General features: G+C 37.3%; 1 protein-coding gene across 1 annotated transcript in view; it reads right to left on the bottom strand.

Moving 5' to 3' along the window:
- Window positions 1–22,235, bottom strand: part of PLD5 (phospholipase D family member 5) — a 189,086-nt gene that overhangs the window by 59,249 nt on the left and 107,602 nt on the right. The window contains 2 exon segments of the mRNA XM_059835612.1: window positions 4,929–5,043; window positions 12,859–13,027. Of these exon segments, the coding sequence (XP_059691595.1) occupies window positions 4,929–5,043; window positions 12,859–13,027 (284 nt within the window).

Here is a 22,235-nt window from a genome sequence, read left to right as displayed (position 1 = left end):
GAAAAAAGGCTAAAACAATAACCTTGAAAACAAGCATTAATAAGCTACTGTCACAGCACAAGGAGCATAAAGAAGAACATGTTTGTTCACACAGTGAGCCAGATTTTGCCTACAGGCAGACCTAACTTTCACAAGAGAGTCATACACATATATGCATAGTATTTGTATAGATATGTGAAAGTGAAACATAGCTTTAACTATAGAGAAGCAAGACTTCACACCCTAGGACTGTGTATTACAAAAGGTTCCATAAAAATAATGTCATAGTTTATAGCCTGTTTAGTAATAATTTTGACAACATGAGCTGGGAAAACTTACATGTAGTTGATTTTTTTAAATTAAAAATCTACCTTTTTTTTTTAAATTATTACTATAGAAAACAAATGCTCAGATCTGCTTTCTGGTGCCTGTGCTGCCATTAATAATTGCTAGTTGTCCCCAAGAGACAGAAACAGCAAGCGACCTCACCTAACAGTGATGTTGTGAAAAGAAATTCATTAATACTGTATCTGCAGAACACTCAGATATCACAGTGAGAAGCAGCACAGAAAAGCCTATGAGGAAATTAATCATTCTGCATTCAGTGCAGGTTCTGGCAGATGTGCAATAAAGAAAGCCTGGAGACATACATTAAATATGAAGATAAAAAAAGATTCTAGCCATTACCAGCAGAAGTAATATCCCCTGAATGAGCATCATCTGCCTTAGGCATTAAATGTTTGACGTATCCTCATTCCATACAAGGGAAAAATTTCTGATTAATGTGGTAAGGATATAGCAAGTACCAGCCAGGTATTCTATGCAAAATACAGAATCTGATAATGTAATTAAAGGCTATCATAAATATATGTTTTGGGACTAGGATTTCCTCATTTCCACATGCTTAGTTTTGCAACTAAATAACACTCCTACAGTGCAGCAATTATTAGTAAATCTACATTATATCTCAGCATTCAGAGGCTCCTGCCACCACAGCTCTAGGTGTGTTATGTGTTAGCACAGGAAATCAATCATGTTTCATGCTGCAGCTGCTACACTGTTTCTGTAATCAAGACACCCTGTTTTACAGCTAGTGCAAGAGAGTCAGATAGCAAAGACATGACAAAAAAAGGCTCAACAGTGGTGACAAACCTGCAAGTTCACAGCTAGCTTAGATATCTGTACTGACATTGCAACTGTAAATTACTATTTTTATTTTACTCGACATCAGTTCAGTGCTGCTCTCCCATCCACATAAGTTATGCTTTATCTTACCCCATCAGCTCAAATCTGAAGTCAGATTTCAACTTCCTCCTCTGTTAATCAGTAGGGACGGCTGCTGGAGAGGAAGGATGCGTAGGGAGGACTCTAGGATGCACCCCTGGGTTGGAAAAGGTTTATCAAAGCTGCTTTCTACAGTACTTCAGAAATGGGGAGAAGAGGCAAGGGGGCTCCAATCACGCCTGTCTAGAGAAATGAAAGATGTGCTAGAATAATCTGGCTGGCAGAAGTAGTCTCAACATCTGTGCTGAGATGCAGCAGTGCTGTAACGTATCATGGTTTCTAGTACAACTGAGAGGGTGGTGAAGCATTGGAACAGGCTGCCCAGGGAAGCGGTGGAGTCACCCTCCCTGGAGGTGTTCAAGGAACATGTGGACGTGGCATTGTGGGACATGGTTTAGTGGGCACGGTGGTGTTGGGTTGATGGCTGGACTGGACGACCTTACAGGTTTTTTCCAACCTTAATGATTCTGTGATTCTGTAATATGGATGACCAAACAACCACATATAAACCCATGCCACTGTGTCGAGACTAAGAGTTTTACCCGGGCTACTTAAGGGGGCACACTACCTGAAGATGCAGCATGAGGTAGACAACCATGGGTTGAGGAACTGCAGCATCCTTAAAGGTTCCCGGGCAGTATATCAACAGGTCTGTCCTGGGGCTGACGCCCAAATTATCCCTCATCCTGACCCCAGGAAGCAGCCCGCACAGCATGGGGGCACAGCTCAGGGGTTCTGATCACGCAGTCCGCTGAAAAGAAAGGCAAGGCCCTTCTTCCACCTTCCCTGTGCAACAGCAACTGCCTCTCAAGTTTAGTAGGACAGCCCACCACCTGGAGACATACACATACAACCTGCCTTGGAAAGAAGAGGCTAGCCTATGCTTACCTAGCAAGGTGAAGGCAGGCTCAGGAACACATGAAACTCCCAGAATCCCACAGGCTACGTTATGTGCTTTCTCTCCATGCTACTGCCCATGGCTTGGGCTCCAAGCCTATTTGCTACTTAGGAACAATCAGCTCAGTTTATTAGCTGGTGAACCACAGAGTAGTGCTTGGACCCTCCTCTGCCTAATGCAGACAGACACCGCAAGTGAGAGTTTAGGTCTGTTCAGCCAAATGTATTCTGATTCTCCATCTTGAGAAGGTTCAAAACTTGGCTGAGCTATTGATACATTTACTGCTTTCTTTCCCAGAAGAGGAACATTTCTATTAAAAAGGTGCATGGCATACTTTCTAAGACAAATCTGACCAGTTGCAGGGAAAAAAAAAATAGTTATCTTCATGAATATATGTGTCCAAATGATGATGCACAGTTCCATTTCAAGGATCAATTCTGACTGATTTCTGAGGATGCAGGTGGCCAGTGTCTCACAAGCAAACAGCTTAATAATTTTAGTAGACAGATCTTCCAGGATAGCATAGCAAAGCTGCTTGGTATGCCAGTCCTCAGCTAAGACAATGGTAGTACGTAACAGTAATTTTTTTCTCCAGCAGACATGAAAAAGGCTAATATAGATACATTTTCCATTTACTGTGTTATTAATATTATTGAACTAATGGAAATTGGGGTAGTCTTTTTTTTTTTTTAAGCTAGCCTACCAGTTAACTTCTGGTTAACACAAGCAGGACATACCATGAATCTGCTGTTCATACAAGGTCTGCTCATTGCAACATAAAATTAAGACAACTAAATCTGATTGAATGTTAAAACTAACTTATCTCTTTTCAGGAATGCAGAACCATATAAAGATTTACCTAGCTTTCATGGAGATAAAAAACAATCAACAAACCTAAATGCAGGTGAACGACTTGCAACACAGCTGGCAATCACCACATCAGAATCAAGACATTCTAACAAAAATATCAGAATTTGTAGAAGTAAGCAAACAAAACATGGAATGAGAAAAAAACCCCATTCACAGTGAGAAAATCAAGAATTTATAATACTGATCTTTGAAAAAGGCCAACTGTACACAATGATATCTACAGGGTTCAAAGACGATGACAGCAAAATTCACAAGAATTACTATATAAAAGCAACTTTCTCCAATTCTTTGTAGCTCAGAGGACTCAAATATATTGATCACTTCATTTGAATACTCTAAAATTTCCTGTCTTAGCAATCTGAACAAGGCATAAGGGAAACCAAAGCTAATAAAATCATTCTGTTTGTTTGTTTGTTCAAAAAGCTCACAGTTCTGATTAACTGCCACATTAACACTTCCTTCAGTTTATGACAAATATCGCTCCCTTTTCTAGCTAAAAATTTTGCTCATGTTTTTTTGAAAGAGGATAGTTTTTGATATTGGGTATTCTCAATAAATTATAGATAAAATATCTATTGCCAGGTACATCAGTAAAGATTTACAGGCCCTACCATCTCCTTTGGTGGGAACTTGGAACATTAGAAACACGGGGAAAAGAAACCACTGTTTCAAAGACAGTTTCACTGACATTGATATTCAAAATACCTATTTCTTTTTCAACACATCAGAAAAAGATAATTCCTTAATTCACAGTTGTCTGACAAAACTGATGTTATCAAAGGATCAATATCACTTTTGGTTATGTAACAGAAATAATCAAAGCCCTGGAATAGGTAGTGTCATGAAATGACAAGTCTCTGTAGTTATTACATTTAAGTAACATGTCAGTCTTGATCAAAAGATGATCTCTTTAAGGGACCAGGACTTCCATTACTAATTTTCTTTTACTTGCCCAGTGAGGAGATTACAAGGAATTTAATCAAATAAAGATTGATTTCTTTTTTTTTTTTTTGGGAAAGGGTGTTCTTTATTCTTTACCATAAACAGACATGTTATTTTAGGGTGCTACTACACATTGCAACTGCTTTGCTTAATCCATTTTTTTAGAATTCCATTTGTGATCCATATAGTAATCGGTGTCAAAAATGATCACCTTCAAAATATATAGGTTCTTTTTGCCCTTTGAAAAATGTATCCTACCCTTAAAATCATACTTTTATCAGATTATAGAGATAATCGGCATATTATTATTCAGGAGAAGTGTGTGTGAGATTGTTAGAACTCCTAAGAGAATCTAATTTCTTTCAGCATTTCTTAAACTCTCTTTGCTGTTTTTCCACACAGTTTTACATAAAGCAAGTTTAGTCATGTAGTGCCAGTGTGTAATCCCTCTTTGGATACGGATTTTAAGACTCAAAAGAACGATTAGGAAAGCAGGCACCTAAGAAATACACGTAGCACAGAAAACCGTGTCAGTTGGCTGAATCTGACTGATGGTCTATTTTCCAGTGCTTCAGAATCATCAGTACCATAAACAGGTTGTTTTATTAATTTATTTTGCCATTGCTGAAAAGAGGAAATCATCTTGTCCCACAAGGTATGACAGCAGTCTCTCAGGTTACGTTGCCTACCATTGGAATGGCTATAATGAGTTTAAGCATCTATCTAATCACTGCACCACCTTTTTGACCACTTGCAAACTGCAAACATCTACTCCAACTTCAGTAACAGAGTTTCAGATTTTTGATAACTATGAACCAGAGAAAGCTGAAGGATTAGAGGGTAACAGTGCTAAACCAATAGTGTCTATTTTAAAATGCAGACTCAGATGATGTATAAGTAAAAGGAACATTACGTAGCAGTCAATGGCATAACAACATAAAGACCTTGGTCTTACCCTTTATTTTCAAGTCGTTTAATACCTTTGATTCCACAGGCAGTATATCACTCACTAGTTTTATCTCAATATTTCGGGATGCCAGTTCAAGCAATTTTTCAAAAAGACGCTGACCCTGGGAAGAACATTAAAGGAAAGCAGAAGATCTAAGACACAGAATTGTTCAAACAGCATATCAGCAAATTAAATACGCATGTTAAAACAAAAACATATTTCACAACTGCTGAGTAAATATGTTCCTAGATATGGTTAAATCTATGCTAAAGGTTAGCAACTCAGCTTTTTCTTGGAGAAATACTGTTTAGAAGGCCAAACTTGCTTCTTCCTTTTCCCAGACTGTGCAATACTATTGATGACAGGTGACATGCAGACAATGAAGTGTCCAGTTTTTTTATGCTGCATAAACATATTTTTACATCAACTTTCTTCTAAATAATTACATTCTGTTAAATCAGGATAAAAAGTGCAAGGAAAAGAGTTAATTACACTTCCTCTGTATTGAATGACTTTTTGTAAGTGGTTCTAACCACAGTACAATACATTTTCAAGTGGTCGCATGCTCATCTTTAGACGAGCTATATGAGGAAGAAAAACAATAATGCTATGCCTTTTTACACTGTTATAACTTTACTATTTAAGTCCTATTTCTAACACAGAACAAAAAAAAGGGAATCTCATACTGAACTAGATATTTGTTAAAACAGAAATAAAGATATTTGTTTCACATGAAAAATAGAATTTTAAATCACCACATTTCTCCATATCCAAGAAACAAAGAAAAAGTAGACCTTCCGATTGTGTAGTAAATGTTTAATTTTTTGATTCAATATTTTAACTTAAAGAAAAATGCTTAGTTAGAAGCATCTAACTACACGATGTCAAGAACAAAACATCCAATGTACAACTACTGTGTTGTGTTACTAAAACCACAGTTAAAGCCCATTTTCTCACTGCCATTCTAGCTTCCTACAGCAGACACCAGTTACAGTTAGTAGTCAAATACACAAAACATTTGGTTTTAATCAGCTAACAAAGTGCCTGCCCTACCTACACAGGTCACTTTAGATTCAACATAATGTTGGCCCCAAGGTAAAGCTGAAACAAAAAAGCAACAGTCATATCAACTTTCAAACAAACAGGTAGAAGATAAAGCTTTCCACAGAACCACATTAGACAATTCTCTCTACAAACTGTTACTCTAAAAATCTTTAAAGGATCTGCAAAAGTAGTCTGGAATGATGCAATCTGACATAGCATGGACTATCAAAACATAGACAGAAGCCCTGCTCCCACATCGCACTCAGAAGCAGCAGACAGTGGAGAGCCACCCTTTGCCCTGTAATAGCCTGCACAAATTGACACTTTGAGCCTTGCTGGGACTTAAGTATTAAGCAGTCACAGAAAGTAACTCTTCACCCTGCCTACAGTACAGACCTATTTTTCAATATTCACTTATTTTAAATATATATGGCAAAACAAGAATACCCACCTTCCTAAAAAGTAGCTTTCTCAAAATTACAGAGCAGCCAGAGGCTGAAATGGAAACACAGAACTACCGTTTATGTTTTACTTTTGTAACATGTGCCTGCTTGCTTGTTCAAATCCACAGCATAGCTCCCTGCTCATCTTAGGGCTCACAGGAACTTGGTAATCAACAAGATACTGGCGTAACGAAAGCATTAGACAGTAGCTAATAGAACAGGAAAAATAAAATATGCTTTGCGTGAAGCTCCAAATGCTTCTTATACTCAGATGGAGCATTTCTTGAGGTGACCAGGTGGTCCCATATGTAAGAAATGACACCCATGGTTTAACTCACACACCCAGAAGCCCTCACTGAGTTGCTGTGCAAGTCAAGGACTGTCTTTCCCTCACATTCATCATGAAGCTAAAATAGGATCCTTAATTCTCACATAAGTGGTTGTGTTGGGGTTTTTTGGTGGTTTTTTTTTTAAGAAGAAGGGGAGCAGATGTTATCAGAGGTAAGAATTAATGAGGTAATAGCGTTGAGGGGATGGATGCTGCATACAGAGTTATGCAACAGCTCCATCGTGATCCTGGGGGAGCAGAGGGCCATGACCACTATTCCTGGGTGCCCTGGTCCCCCCAAGAGGGCATCTCCCACAATTGCTGCAGACTGGCACTACTAGACTCCAGCTGAATCTAGGACCTGCAATCACTGCGTTGCTGTCTGCTGAGTTCCCAGCACGTGCCTTGCCCCGTCCAGAAGCTCCTTTGGGCTGACAGGCTCCTGACATGCCAGAGCTTGGGCAGCTGTTGCCCCACTTCTTCTGAGTTCACCAACTGGTGACACCACCAGTTTTGAGTTTCATTAGTTGTATCTCTGCAAAAAGCGAGCAGGGAAAATTAAGGACTAAAAGGCTTGCATGACATAAATGAATTAAATATATATATTTTATATATAAATGTAGAAACTGCTATTCAGAAAGGTTCTATGTGTTGATTTTATTTACCAGGTAGAAAGACAAACAGAGGCACATTGGGTTTGTTTGGGTTATCTGTAAAAACTAATTTTGACTAGAAGCAAAGTAGAAAGCTGTAGCACACAAAAATAAACATGGAAAAAGCATTCATAAATTTGATAGAAAGTGAGTCACATTATCAATATGACTTAATACATTAGGTGTTCAACTAAAGAAATGCTTAGAAAGTTAACATCTAAACCTGATAAATAATTAGTTTCAGGGGATGGTTCTTTATGGTTTTTTTTCCCCAAGGTAATTACTTTTGGACGTTATTGCTACTTCACTTCTATCTGCACAAGATTTTATTTACATGTGATTTACAAAAGCTTTGATAAACAAGCCTGGACTTTCTGTATTAATTTTAGTTTGGACAAAAAAGAACACGGCAGCATTTCCTGAGTTTTACCTGACCTTAGTATGCCCTGATGTAACCAAGACAGCATCCTTGATGGACCACCTGGCTCTCTCTTACAGGCCACGCTGCCAGCTGAACAGCCCATCCTATGGGTGAACAGATCACTTGGAGTGCAGCCCTGCATTCCAATGAAGACATCTCTGAAAATACATCTCTTTTCCCATCAGGGACACCACAAACTGTGCATTTATAATATCCTTTTTTGTACAATTATGGTGAAACCTCAAATTGATAAAACATTTAAAGCATCTTTAAGTAGTGACGGTTAAGACTAGGGGTGCACTCACCACAAATATGTGTGTTTATACAGGCATACAAAAACCACCACCCACTGCCAGAACTGGAAAGAATTCCCTCCATCTCATCTCTCGCTGCATCATCCCTCAACAGTCATTCATACGCTCACCAAGGCTTAATCTAAACACTCTAAGCAACTATGAAAAATTCACAGCTTGTTTTTAAAAATCTGTATGTATTATAGTAAAGTAGGGTACCAGAAATTCTACCTTTATTGTTAAAGAACCTGGCCTTCTTCTCCATTAATATTAATTTGAAAGTCAGTTTCTATACTTTCTGACATGTTTACTTGCAATTTTACTGTTTTGTTAAATGAAAAAGAAAAAGACAGGACAGAAGGTCTGAAGAGTTTTGTCACTGCTGTCAGCACATTTGAAATGCTTCTGTTGAGTACAAAGCCTCCTGCTGTCATTCAGACCACGTTCCCTTTGCGAGACAATACCAGGCTGCTGCGCGACTACGTAATAGTGATCAGAATAATTTCTATGTACTCAGCTTGTGAGGACTAAGAAATAGTAGCAGCCAAGTGCTGTGAAACTGCAGTGTGCTACCTTATACCATATCTGCATTTTAACAAAAAATAGCACTAGAAATCTGCCTATCCTGATAAAACATTCTCTTACGCTTTTCACTGGGCTCTTTCAAAAAAATCTACTGAAAGTGACAAAATAGGATGTAAAAAGTATATATCACATGAACAAACTGACATTCTCGTGGTAGCTTTAAACTACCGTACATCTGAAACATCAATCCCAACTGTACCTGCCACAGCCACCCAGTGAATTTAAAAAACAAAAAAATAAGAAAGTTGCCATTACTAAAAGGCCCTGAAATTGCCCCCAAAGCAATTTCTTAGCAGTCACGAGGCAGACTGATTCTAGCCTGGCTGATTTCCCTTGCCTGCTGTTGTCTTTATCAGCATGCATTCCTCATTAATAAAATAAATAAAATAGGGGAGATATGAACACAAAAATGCTGTATTTATTGAAGTACTCTAAAATTGAATTATTGTGCTCTTCCGTAATTCAGATTCCTACAGTTTAGAAAATGCTTAGCTTTTTCTTTCCACGAAATAAAACTGGTTACTTCCAGAATTTTCTTCTGGATTTGTTCTACATAATTCTACTAATATTTTTAAAAGTTGTCCTATGATCAAGCCTTTGTGTATATCTATAAAACATCAGTAAAAATCATACCATGCTGGCAGAAATCAATAGAGCAAATAAATCAAGAAACCCTAAATTTAACTTCTGCCACTTAATGCAGAACAGAGAAACGCAAATGCTGTCCTCAAATTCTTCTAGCAAAATAGCTAATGAAAAGGGAGGAAATGCCAATTTTGGGGATTTCAGTCTTTTTAAAGAGAGAAGAAACTCTCTTTTAAAAGAGGGGTCATTGGGGAAATGCCACCACCTGAAGAGACGTTTGTGTAAAGATGTGCTTATGGAAAAGAAAATACACTGCAATCTCTATAACTGATTTTAGCCAATTTCTGTGCCATAACTGTGGCAATACAAATAAATCTTGATAGTGTTAATTCTTATTTGTTAAAGTTAAAATGAAATTTGTGAGGAAGGACTTGCTGGAACTATAAAAGGTCACTCTAAATTAGAGTTTCTAAACATGAAATGAGACAGAGGAACTGAATTGTGAAAATCATGAAATTGCCATGATCATACAATCACCTTTTCCTTCGCTGCAAATGAATTAAAAGCCATCCTCAAAAATTCTGTTTCCATTGTCCTCTGCCATTTCTAAACATCAGATTGCCACAGGAGAAGTCACATGTTCACATTCCACACAAATCTGAAAGCCTCTGTATAACAACTACCCTGCGATCTTGAAAATGCACACAGATGATATCACTAAGTCGCCAAAACACATGGTTTTCTTCTGAATGAGAAAAGTAAGTGTAGGAAGCCTACTCAGTATTTTGCCAAACAAATATTTGTTTACTTGACCACGTAAGCTGTGGAAGCACACACAACATTGTAGCATCATGTGTTTGTATTTGAAGACTCCAATTTAACAAGACTCATGAACTCAGATGGCTGAGCACAGCAGTTGTGACCTGGACAGCTCAGTCAGGAATGACTGTTTACTTAAGATATATAACAACAAAACATGGGCAGGCAACTGTCAAGGACACTAGGTAACATACCCACAAACAAAAATGAAGAAAAATACAGCAGGAAATTCTGCAATTTTATATAGGCGCGTGCATACGTATATATATGTATGGCTAATATACATTTGGACAAAATGGACAATATGTATACATAGGGATGATATGTACATTGGGCATATATATATGTATGTGTGCATATAAAATTGCAGAATTTCCTACTGTATTTTTCTTCAATACGTATATTGGACATACATGTGTATAGATATATGTATGACTGTGTGTATGTAACTACATAAACACATATACAGATAACAGAGCTAAACCTTATAACTAATTAAGAAAAAGCCATCTATCCTACTCAGCTTTTCTCCTTCAAAAATCCACTATTGAAGTGCTCTTGTAGAGAACCGTGGTTTGCAATACATCTTGAATATTCATAAAATGGAAATTGCTAGGTATAGAGCAGGATATGCGTCCATATGGAAAATGGTTATGTCCTTAGTTTCTGATAAAACAAGAATCATTCAAGTAACAACTAGAACTTATTCACTAAACACTATACTACCTGGACGTTTTGCATCTCACCCCCTTACCTTTCATAAAGCTTCTGCTATTTGAGGGCAAATATCCCTGAACTCAAATTGTAAAGACTTGAGGACATTTGGCTTATGCTTCAGAAGATTACTCGATTACAATTATTTCACTTTCATTTTACAAGTGGAGAAAGTGGATGTAACAATACAAGTTTTCTCCCCTCCCTTTCACACTCTAAGCTTTGCATACATTCTCCGGGGCAGTAATTTGCTAAGAAATGCTGCCTGTTGGCAATTTTTTTAGCAATTAGACTGGCCAATAACAGTATAGTGTTTTAGGACGAACAGACAAGCTTGACAGAAAGATCTATCAGCTGTTCAGCCCACACTGCTGTACAAATGAGGAAATGACTGGAATATTAATTGCCTTTAAACAGAAGTAATTACTCACTTCTGTGAGACTACTAGCAGGCAGAAATAGATGACTAGAATAGAATATTATGAAAAATGTTTCATTTTTCTGGCTTTAACAGTGCATTTGAGGATGAAAGAGCAAATCCACTTCTTACATGTCTTTTTGTCCTTTCCCTGCTCTGACATTCGGCAATATCTTAGTTTTTACTTTGCATGAGAATGTGGAACAGTGAATGGATTTGATGCTTAACTACTGAAATCCCAATTTCCAGTTTGCTATTTTTGTCCTGTTTGGGATTTGTTAGGCTCTGCTGGTTTTGAAGCAAATGACATGTTGAATTTTTTTCAGACAAAACATTTTTAAAAGATTCATGCACGTACCAATTCAAGCACATCCTAAAAACATCTAAGGCACTATCTCTTTGAATTCATCTGCTTGAGTGACAGTACATGGGTTTGAAGTTTCTTAGGCAATAAATTTAAATAAAGCTTAGCTGCATAATTACATTGTGAAAAATCTCAATGTTTTGATACTCCATAAATTTATTCACAAACCATATTCCAGTATTTATAAGCATTCTAAAAGGAAGGGTTTGCACTACGTTTTCCATTTGGCTGCTCACCTCAGATTTTCACTTTTTTAAATGGACATGCAGCAGATTTATTCTGAAGAAAAGTTAATGTATGCCATTCAACTAGGCTACAGACTCTTTCAAAAGAAATAGAATCCAGTTCATGAGTTGAAAACACAGGCTATTTGCAGTACTATCTTTGGTTGCTTGGAATACCAGTCTTTGTCTATCATCCACCAAAAGGCATTTTTTTACTGCACAGCCTCAACAGAACTAGAGAGGAAAGTGAAGAGTTTATGACATAGTATAATAGAGTTGATTCCTTACAGTTACCAGGCTGTCATTTTACCCCATTTCATGTCAGCTGAGCAGCTTCTTTCAGAAAAGAATCCATTTGGTGGAAAAGAGGAGATACTCTCAGCCTATCAATTCTTTGATATCTTAGTTTCACAAGTGATACTAAGTGGAAACCTGCCCTTACCATATTTCTAAGAGGATTCCTCTCAAGAATGAAGTGTTTGTTGGCACAGCATCATTGTAATGCATGTCTGTCTCATTTACTATGATTTATGATTTTTTCCTATTGCTCTTAATTGCAGAAGTGTTGAACACTGCTCCCTCCCAAAATTCATTTTGAAAAGGTATGAGAAATCATTTGATGCTACATTGTTCTTTATAAGTGTAATTTTATCCATCTATTTCTTTGCAGAATTAAACCACATGCCTACTCTTTTAGTTCATCAGTTGCACCAAATAGAAAACAGGTGTATAGATTTATGGATATTCCCAAATTATGGATGTATTAATATAGGTAAAATTTTACAGGTTTCTTGAGATTACACAATGACACCCTTTGTAAGATGGAAGTGATATGAATATGTGTTGGATGTGCTATCTAGACAAAGGGTGCCACCACTCTCAGAAAACTATTGTATTGGCAGGAAAATCCCCATAAGAAAACGTTTTTTTAGACTACCCAATCAAATAGTTCTGCTACAGAGAAGGACTGTAGTTCTAAAAAATTAATAGTGAAACAACAAGAACAGATTGTTAAAGTCCCACCCTTTTGTTAGGCTAGAACATACCTGGCATGCTGATGGATGACTGTGATTGAGGTCCCACTGGGAAGATACTATGTCAACAGACTTTTCAGCCATATTAAGCAAATTCATCCAGCCTTGGAAAAGAGACAAATGGGATGGTGCACTGTCTGAATAGTTGATCCCTTCAGGAATATTTTCCACAAGAGCAACCCTGAGAATAGATAAGGAAAAAATAACCACTTAACAAAAGCACTTTTCTTTATCAAAAAGTTCCAAATTGTAAAGAATTTCAGGTTTTGGGCATGTGGTTCAACATCTGCTTCCAGAGGCTCTCAGCAGTGTGCCACCCTGCAACTCGCTCTGAAGTTGCTGACTGTCATGCTCTGCACTTCCCAAAACAATGAAATGCGGAAATGACTACTGTTAATGCAGCAAAGCCAATTAAGCTTTTGAAGCTCTGCAAAATTAGCTTAAACATGAAAAACCTTACTTCTTATAATACAGTGAGTGGGAATCAGTTCTTAAGGTGAGGATGGGAAGAATGAAACAACCTCTTCTTGCTTTGCCACTCTCATCTTTGCATTTAATTTCTTCTTCTCTCTAAGCAATGTGGCAAGATGTATACTCCCTGTCATTCTCTTAGTTCTGCTTTTACAGCTGACATTTTATTACATTGCAGTCTCTAGATATGAATTCTCCCTTTCCAACTGCTCTAAGCTGCTTAATTTTTCTGCGTTTGTTTACCTGTGTAAGGCTCTAACTGGGATCCAGTTGTTAAGAAAAGAAGAATTATGCCCTTTTAATTTCCTGTTCTTTTTGGAAGGTTCCTTGATCTTATTGTCTATATTATTCAAAATGCTTGCAAATTACATTACGTACATTCACACAGATCCAAGAAGCTAAACAAACATTGTAGTAAACTGACAGTTCAAAATAAGACTCCTCTGCTTCAGGCAAATAACGTGTTTCATTCAGCATACTGCCTCACTGCTAGTTTTCCTTAAATTGCAACAGGTAAAGCTCCTTTCTACACTCAATAGAGGAATCCTGAAAATAAACACAAGTCGAACAAGTTTCCCAATACTGTCTTTATGTAAAGAGATGAAACTTTCAACTTATCCAAGTGGTACTTCTATAAGTGCTCCCAACATCTGCCACTTTTACTGTGAATCACACAAACCAGATTTAGGAAAGCTGTAGTAGGGACTTGGAGAATACTCTTCACTGTATCCAAGTACATCAAGTATTTCCAGACTGTTTCTGTACTTATTAATGGCATTAATTATCAACTCCATCAATAAGAAAATAATTTGTAAAATTTTTAAGTAAAGCATTAATATGAACCGCTAGTGTAAATGAGAATTGTACACTTTTTGACTGTTAGAAAAACAGATTAGTTCAGTATCTTCTATTAATTCAATTCATCCTACAAGGTCACACAGAAACTTTTACATCTATTTCAGAATATCAAGCATGCTTGTGAAGTTAACCCATTAAAAGACTGAAGATTAGTACTCTTTAACAGTGTAAAGAACACCCAGCAAGAATTGTGATAAGGTAAACCTGTGGTCATTATCACATTCTTACTCTCCTGGCTTGGCAAAAATCCCCTCCAAAACCAGAACAGGCACAGCTCCTCCTTTCATGAACCATTCAAGTATGTTCTCTTATTCCCTAAAATCTGTCAAACAACATACATATCGCTAAGCTACAATTACTGATTATCTACACAACATACTTTGAACATGCTATTCTATTGACTAACATTGAACTTAACTGCATTACAGTAACAGAGTTGTAACACCAGTAAATTGACTGTTAAAAGTTAAAAACATAGCTTGATTTTTTAATGTCTTCAAAGTATACTTTATCCTAAAACATTCTACCTACCTTGTTTACAAACTTTTCAAAATAACTAGTGCCCTAAAAATTTAGTGCCCTTATTAGTCTATTAGCAATGCCATACTTTTTAAAAGAAACTATTTTACTCTAGCACTCAAGGTTTTAGACTTACTTCTGCTGCATCTAATCCTGTTACAGAACTTAATAAAACTTTTGCTGGATCCCTTGAAAGCCTGGTTAATTCTTTTTCAATAGCTAACATTACCAAACATTTTAGGGCTCTTACCAATGTCTATATTCCCAGAGCTGTTTTATAGAGAGCTGTAAGATGGCCACCTTCAAAGAGCAAGAAACTGAAGCACAGAAGATAAAGCGATCTCTACAAGGACATACCCTCCCCGCTCCGCCCCCAACAGTCCAGTGGCAAAGATGAGAAAAGAATCCATGTCTTTCTGGCCTCTTCCATCCCCTACCCAATCACATGTAGATACAGGAGAGAGTTATTTTGAATATTCTCCAAAGACATTCTTCATATCAAAGGATTATTCAAAAAATCATCTATCAAATGTGGTTCTGAATTTAAAAGTGCATATCAGTCCCTTAACACAAGATGTGACCAAAATTTCTCAGCATTACAATATTGCCTGACATACACAGTGTTTTCTGGTTGAACCTATGCAAAAGAATAAACATGAGTCCACAAAATAACTGATAGGATTGAATTTGTCACAGTCACTTCCAGTGGCTTGTAGTGTTTCCCATGGGCTGTACCAAACTGCTGTCTCACTGGAAAGCATTCCATTCTTCCCATCTCTGTCTTTGGCAAGTTGAAAGCTGCCAAAAAGGTAACACTGTCACAGAGTCACAGAAGGGCTGAGATGATCTGGAGATCATGTAGCTCAACCCACCTTGTCAAAGCAGGGTCAATGACAGCAGGTTGCTCAGGACATTGTCCAGTCAGGTTTTCAATAATTCCAATATCTCCAAATCCAAGAAGCTTAACATGCTATATTTGAGATTAGGGCCGTGATCCAGCCAAACACATACAAGCTTATTTCTGATGCATTGATGTCACGTTATTTAAGTCTGAAGTAGGGGAAAATGCTATATCTATATATTATAAACCCAGATTCCAGAAGTCACTAGAAGCTTTACCTTAAAGTGTAATGCAGGAAGAGCTGCAGATGTGGGTCATTGCTCTATAGATACATTTGGGTACAGATAGCATCAAGATACACAAAAAAAGTTGGGCTTTTCCTCCTGCTCCACAAGTTAAAACCATTTGCTTATTCAAATAAAGTAGCAAGGAAAATTTGCTGGGCAAAATGAAATGCACCTCCCTCTTAAAAGGGCTGTTGTCAAGGACAAGGTGCCCCTTGGTAAGGAAATTTGTCCTGACTGTTGGGCTGAACTTGCTCTTCACTAGGAAATCAGCTCCCAACTTTTCAATCTGCATATCATTCAGCAGGCCACAGCACTAGCACTAAATAAGGGATGGGACTATGCAGCTCCTGTCATTTTATAATTTGGGTTTGATTTTGTAATAGAAGCCAAATGCATTCCAATAAGCAAAACTGTTATTCAGAACAGATATTATCTGTTAATACTAATCTTTTGTTTAACCAAATAGAAGTACTTTGTGTTTTTTAGCAGACAAAGACATTTCATCTAGCTAGAGCACTAGTTAAAAGGTTGTTTTCAAAGTTTAGACTTCCCTTTAATAATGAACTGATTCTGCCAAAACCCCCCAATATATTCCCCTACTCACTCAAAAACTCAACACCAAGCTCAGAAGTTAAAAAAAAAAAGTCAACTACCAAGTTTCTAAACTAAGTGATTTTTGCCTTCATAATATTCCCTTTTCCTTTGGCACAATAGCAAAGTTCCAGTGCTTAGTCAAGAAGAGTTTTGTTAAACCTTCTGTGCAAAAGTTTGAGTTTGCAAGCCCCAATTCCATCAATAAAAGCTAAATTTAGATCTCATTTTTGTTCCAATACGACCCACAAAGAGGTTTTTAAAATATGGTATAACAAAAACTTCCAGGAGAGAATGTCATTCACAGACCTTGAGGAAGATCAGACACGGTAACATAATTTATTCTGCAAAAATGGCATATTAACAAAGCAAAACAGAACAAATGTAACACGGTGATGAAAACAGACTTTTCCTAGGCTCAAAATCATTAGCAGATAACCTTACTCGTGTTGGATGAGATGTCCTTCCCTTCTCCTATTTCCTGGTGCTTTTAGTATTTCATCTGATTAATGCCAACATAGGCTAGCCTCTTCAGTTATAGAGCTGAATATTCTCAAACCTACCTCACACAGACTGAGAAACCTGTAAGTAATGTTATACAATTTCTGTGAAGTTATAGGAGAGAGACAAAGGTCAGAGCTGGGATTCAAGCTCCTCTAAGCTAACAGAAATGTGGTAAGCAGTATAATGGTATTTAATGCCTGCCAAAGAACAGACCTTGACCTCAATAATAAAACTCTTCTGAGTTCAGCTACATGACTTGCCTTTAGTAATTTCAAGTGAATTCTGTCCCAAGCTAAGGATTCTTCTTCATCTTTGATAGTTCTTTGGTCAGAAAGCAAGAAGGTTTGTTTCTGATCTCACACCAAATTTTTCTTCTGAAGGAAACAGAAATACTCTTAATTTAGCATCTGGGTTAATTAGAGTAGAAAGAGGGCTAGGGCAGTGAAAATAGGCAGACCCTATATATCTGTCCCTTGAATAAACTTGGGGTTATTGGCAAAAATTTATAGCTCTGTCTATTGGAAAGTTTAGCTGTAATGATTATACAAGTATAAAAGGGAAGTTCTTTTGATAGTTCAAACTTCACACCATATTAAAATGATAAACTGTAGAACATTATTTGCTCCAGTTTGTCTCAATGCAGAGTCATACACTAAGGAAAATCTAGGTCACATGCACTTGAGTGTCTCCACAACACCTGAATTTACTCACCATTAAAGGGAAGAAATGTGATAAGAAAAGACTGCAATGATTTGTATGAGACAATAAAGAAATGAAAGATGAGCAAAGGCTATCTTTGTCATAGGGCTGCTATATTTCAGACAAGGGAGAGAAAAAAGGAGAAAAAAGAAAACAAGAAACCAAGAGAAAAAAGAAACCAAGAGAAAAAAGAAAACAAAGAAAACCCTCAAAGAAAACAAAAATGAAAAAAAAACCTGAAGAAAACAAAATAAAATAAAAGAAAACAAACCCAAAGAAAACAGAAAAAAAACCCAAAGAAAGCCAGGGAAAAAAGGGAAAAAAAAAAAAAGGAAAAAAAGGAAAAAAAAAAGGGGGAAAGAAAAAAAAAAAAAAAGGACTGGGAATGGTACAGGAGTCCTGCCCATACACCAGGGTCCTACTTAAAGACACCTTCTTGTGACTCCTCCTCTTTTTCTTAATCTAGAAGCCCTGGAACCACCAACCCCTGCCCTGAAGGACCACAGTTCCTCACGGAGTTCCAGGTCTTCATTTGTTACAAACTTAGAGTCTTAACATCTATTCAAAACCTACCATCTTTCTCAGACCAGTGCTTTCAATTGAGGCTTTCAGCATGTCACCTTCAAGACCTCCACTTTCTTCTACATCATATCACTCCTACCACTCTTCTCCCTCAGATTTACTCATTAGCTGTCGTGCTGGCCAAGACCATCTTCTCTTTAGCTCCTCAACAGAACCACAGCTCCAGCTCTTGTTTCTGAAAGGGATTAAGAAATATCCTTCTAGACAGGGTATAATTGCTATTTCAAAAATATGCAGAACAAACTCTCTTTTCTGGGTTCAGAGAAGATGTGTCCTAAAAAAAGAGAAAGTATGGCACAACTTAGCGATATATTTGGGTATTCCTCTTACAGTCAGTGGTAGGGATTTGGAAGATCAAGCCCTACAACTCTACTTGAAATCAGACTCCAGAGCATAACAGTATGCAGTGTATTTGGATAATTACATGGTATATCCAGTAAAGAAAAATTAAACTGTGCATTATATGTAATATTTACTCTGTAATTATTTACATCTAATTTTTCCAGTATGATAAGTTACAAAATCTGCTAGCTATCACATACTTATGCTGTTGATTTAAATTTTAAATAAAATATGTTTGACCCATTAAAGTGAATTCATGACAGAACGCAATGGTTAGAAGTGAAACGGAGAGCAGATAAGATTGAATTCAAAATGGACTGTGAAGTCAGACTAAGTACTCAAAAGAACCTAGATTATTAGCATGTAACTGAGAATATCACAAGCTCTATAACAGTCCTCTAACACTGACAACCTCAACTGGTGAGACATGTGTATGTGCGTTTGTACATGTGCCTGCGCCTGACTAGATGCACACTACAAAAGCTCTTTGCTGACATTTGCTTGTCTGCTTTATGAATTTCATTCACGAAGACTTTGATCTCCAGAGACAAAAATCTTGGGATGCTGAATGCTTGGTTTAAGACTATGCTTTGAATTAGCTCTGCAGTGAACAAAGGTATGTTCAGTTTTATGGTATTGAATATATTTTTCTGCAGACATGCAGCATTGGGGTCCAGGTACAGAGCTTTATCTGAACATTTCTGAGTATTTGATAGAGCAAACTAGTGTGATGTTTAAACTGAAACACCGCTTTCAGTGCCTCCCTGACAAATATGTATTTTCAACATGATTCCATGCACACAATGATAAAACACTGCAATGAACACATAACACTTATTATTTTAAGACATCAAGTTATGCTGGAATTTTAGAGACACAAAGCACCAGTCTCTGTTTTGAAAGAAGATTCTTCATCGCTTGATTGTTTTTATATTCAGAATCTGGCTGGATATCATTCTGGACGATAATGGTAACCAGTCACAAGATAGGAGGGTAAAAAGGTAAAAACCTGTTGTATACAAGGTCCAACGAGATGGTCTAAAGCAGATTTTCTAATGTACCTGTCCCTGGACATGTGAATTGCAACCTAGTGGGATAAAAGGGGAGTGTTTTAACAGGGTTGATGGTGTGTGTACCAGATTGCTGTGTGGCAGCATATGAAATAGAGCCATGGCTACAGGGTGCAGCAAAGCAGCATTCCTTCTAGCGGTGCTGTCTCAAAGCAAGGAGGCACATACTGGTCCTGGGCTTCTGCTCTTCATCACAGCAGTCAGTCATTAACTCCTCGGTCACGCTGATCACGTGGGCCAGTGTGGATGCCACCAGGGCACCCCTGACACAAGAAAGGGCCTCAACATTTTACACGACAAGTACAAGACATGCAGATAATTTGCTAAGTAGCGTGTAGCTAGAGCTGGTTAAACTGTCCTGCACCTACTGCAAACAGTTTGACAGATCTCCTAACCAGTGGCGTAAATTCTGGGAATACCATCTGTGACTGGACTCAGAAGACACAGGCCCCTTGAGCCAAATGAGTGGCCTGATCCTATTTAACACGCAGCTGCAGGAGGTGGCTGTGGCACAAGAGTGGGAATAGAGAGCCCTGCCAACTTCAAGTCTTCACTGAACTCCAGCCTTAAACACTTCAGTTAATGCCTAAAATTAGAAGTTGCCATTCAGCTTTCCCCTTCTATGGCTGCCCCTTCTTTGCACTTAGTCTCAATTTTTCTCAGCGGTTCACAGAAGCAATTGAAGTATGCTAACTACATAGCAACACATATTTTTAACTCCTCACCACTTAGGCCTTTTTATATTTTCCATAATCAACTTGGAGATCATTTGTTATTGCTATTACCACATAATTGCTTTTGTGCCCACTCATCACGATGTCTACAAGCCAAATAGAGCATGCAGACATGCACAATGAATCCATCAAGCTTGGCAGTTTTTACGTGCCAGATTCTTGGTTGGTACAATATAAAAAATAAGAATTTCAGTCAGCAGTTATGTCAGTGGAACAATATTGGTTTTTGCCAGTTGAAGACTAGACTCAATTCTCTGGGCTTACAGAATAAATAACTAGAATAACTCCAGGAATACCTCTTCTCTTTGGACTGCAATATGGCTTGTTACGTAAGAAAAAGATTATTCCCTCCCTCTAATACTATCATCTTCAGAAAGAACGTACCAACAATAAAGTCCTACTGTTTCAACTTCCTTCAAGTGATGAGCAACACAATATTTGCGTTGTAACATACCGTAGACACATAATTTTCAAAAGAACCCTCTATACAAAAACGTAAGTCATCTAAGGTTTAAACCTGTGAATGATTTCGAATTAAATGTATTTTAGGTGATAAAATGAAATTTACACTGTTGTACTTCAGATGCAACTTTCAGTGCTCAAAGGCAAAACTGCAGCCAAAAAGAGGGAAAGAATTGACCAGATGTTTTACAATGTCACTTCAACCTACTGGGGACAGTATTTCCCCTGTGCCAAAGCAAGTCTGAACCTTAGTCAGAAATTCAATCTAGCCTGCCATGACCATTTTAATACTGGAATTAAGATAGCATTCATACCAATTATCAGAAGAAAAAGGAGCACAGACATGGGGAGGAAAGAAAAACACAAGAAAGAATAAATAGCAAACGTTAAAAAGGTCTTCATTTGTTTGTACTGACATGACTGATGTTTACCTCAGTTAAAAAAAACATGTAAATAAAGTGCAACTTAGCATTGAGCCTTTACATAGCCTTATTGATTTTCTTAGGACTTCTCATGCGCTTGATGCAGATTTAGACATTTTCTTGAATTATGCAGGTCAGTCCAGCTCAATACTGATCTTTTCCCTCCACTATTACACATCCAGGCTCATACCAAAATAATGCTTATCAACTGCCCCTTACTCCATAAATAGGATGTTGAAATGAAGGTTGTTGATTCCATTGTATAAAACTATTTAGCATCATTAAGACTCAATAACAAATCCCTCATAAAAGAAGAAAAAAATAATTAGAATGCAATTGAAGGGGACAGACAAAATATGTGTAAAGACCCTTCTGGAATAAAACTAATGTGTTTTGCTTCAGGTGCTTTGCGTTAGGTTTCTAGCTCTGTTAAGCCCGAACCACAACATTAGCACACCTGTTGAAAAATACCTAGATAACTTTAATTTTCTTTTGAAATAATGAAAACCTGTGTAACTGATTATTAAAGTCCAGTCATAATTAAGCAAAATAAAGCTTAGAACTAGCAATCACTAACAGGTATCATCAGCTGAGACCCTGAAATCTCTCTCTACCAGTTAGAATTAACATCATACAAATGCAGTGGACCAAAGAAATCTTAAATTTACTGAATTAACTTTAATTGACTGTTAATTTACTGAACAGATAGGATGTGGGGTTTGGTCCTCTAGACTTCAGTCTGGCATTTGTCAGCAATTCAGCAAAGATATTTCACAGGTCCTAGACATATAAACCTAATTCTTCCAGATTTTAATGTAAACATTGTGTGTAAACAAAATTAAAACATTTTACTGGAACTTTCTGCTTCACAATCCTATGATAAAGCCCTGTATGGTCACAATTCCTAATTTCTCAGAACGATTTGTCCTCTTTTTTATACCTTCTGCAACCATTTAGATACATACAGACCAAATACAAAATCCTAGTATGTCAGAACAAATACAGGT

The sequence above is a fragment of the Gavia stellata genome, chromosome 2 (assembly GCF_030936135.1).
Source record: "Gavia stellata isolate bGavSte3 chromosome 2, bGavSte3.hap2, whole genome shotgun sequence".
Lineage (NCBI taxonomy): Eukaryota > Metazoa > Chordata > Aves > Gaviiformes > Gaviidae > Gavia > Gavia stellata.
Note: the sequence above shows the minus strand (reverse complement) of the source record. Positions and strands in the feature narration are given on the sequence as shown.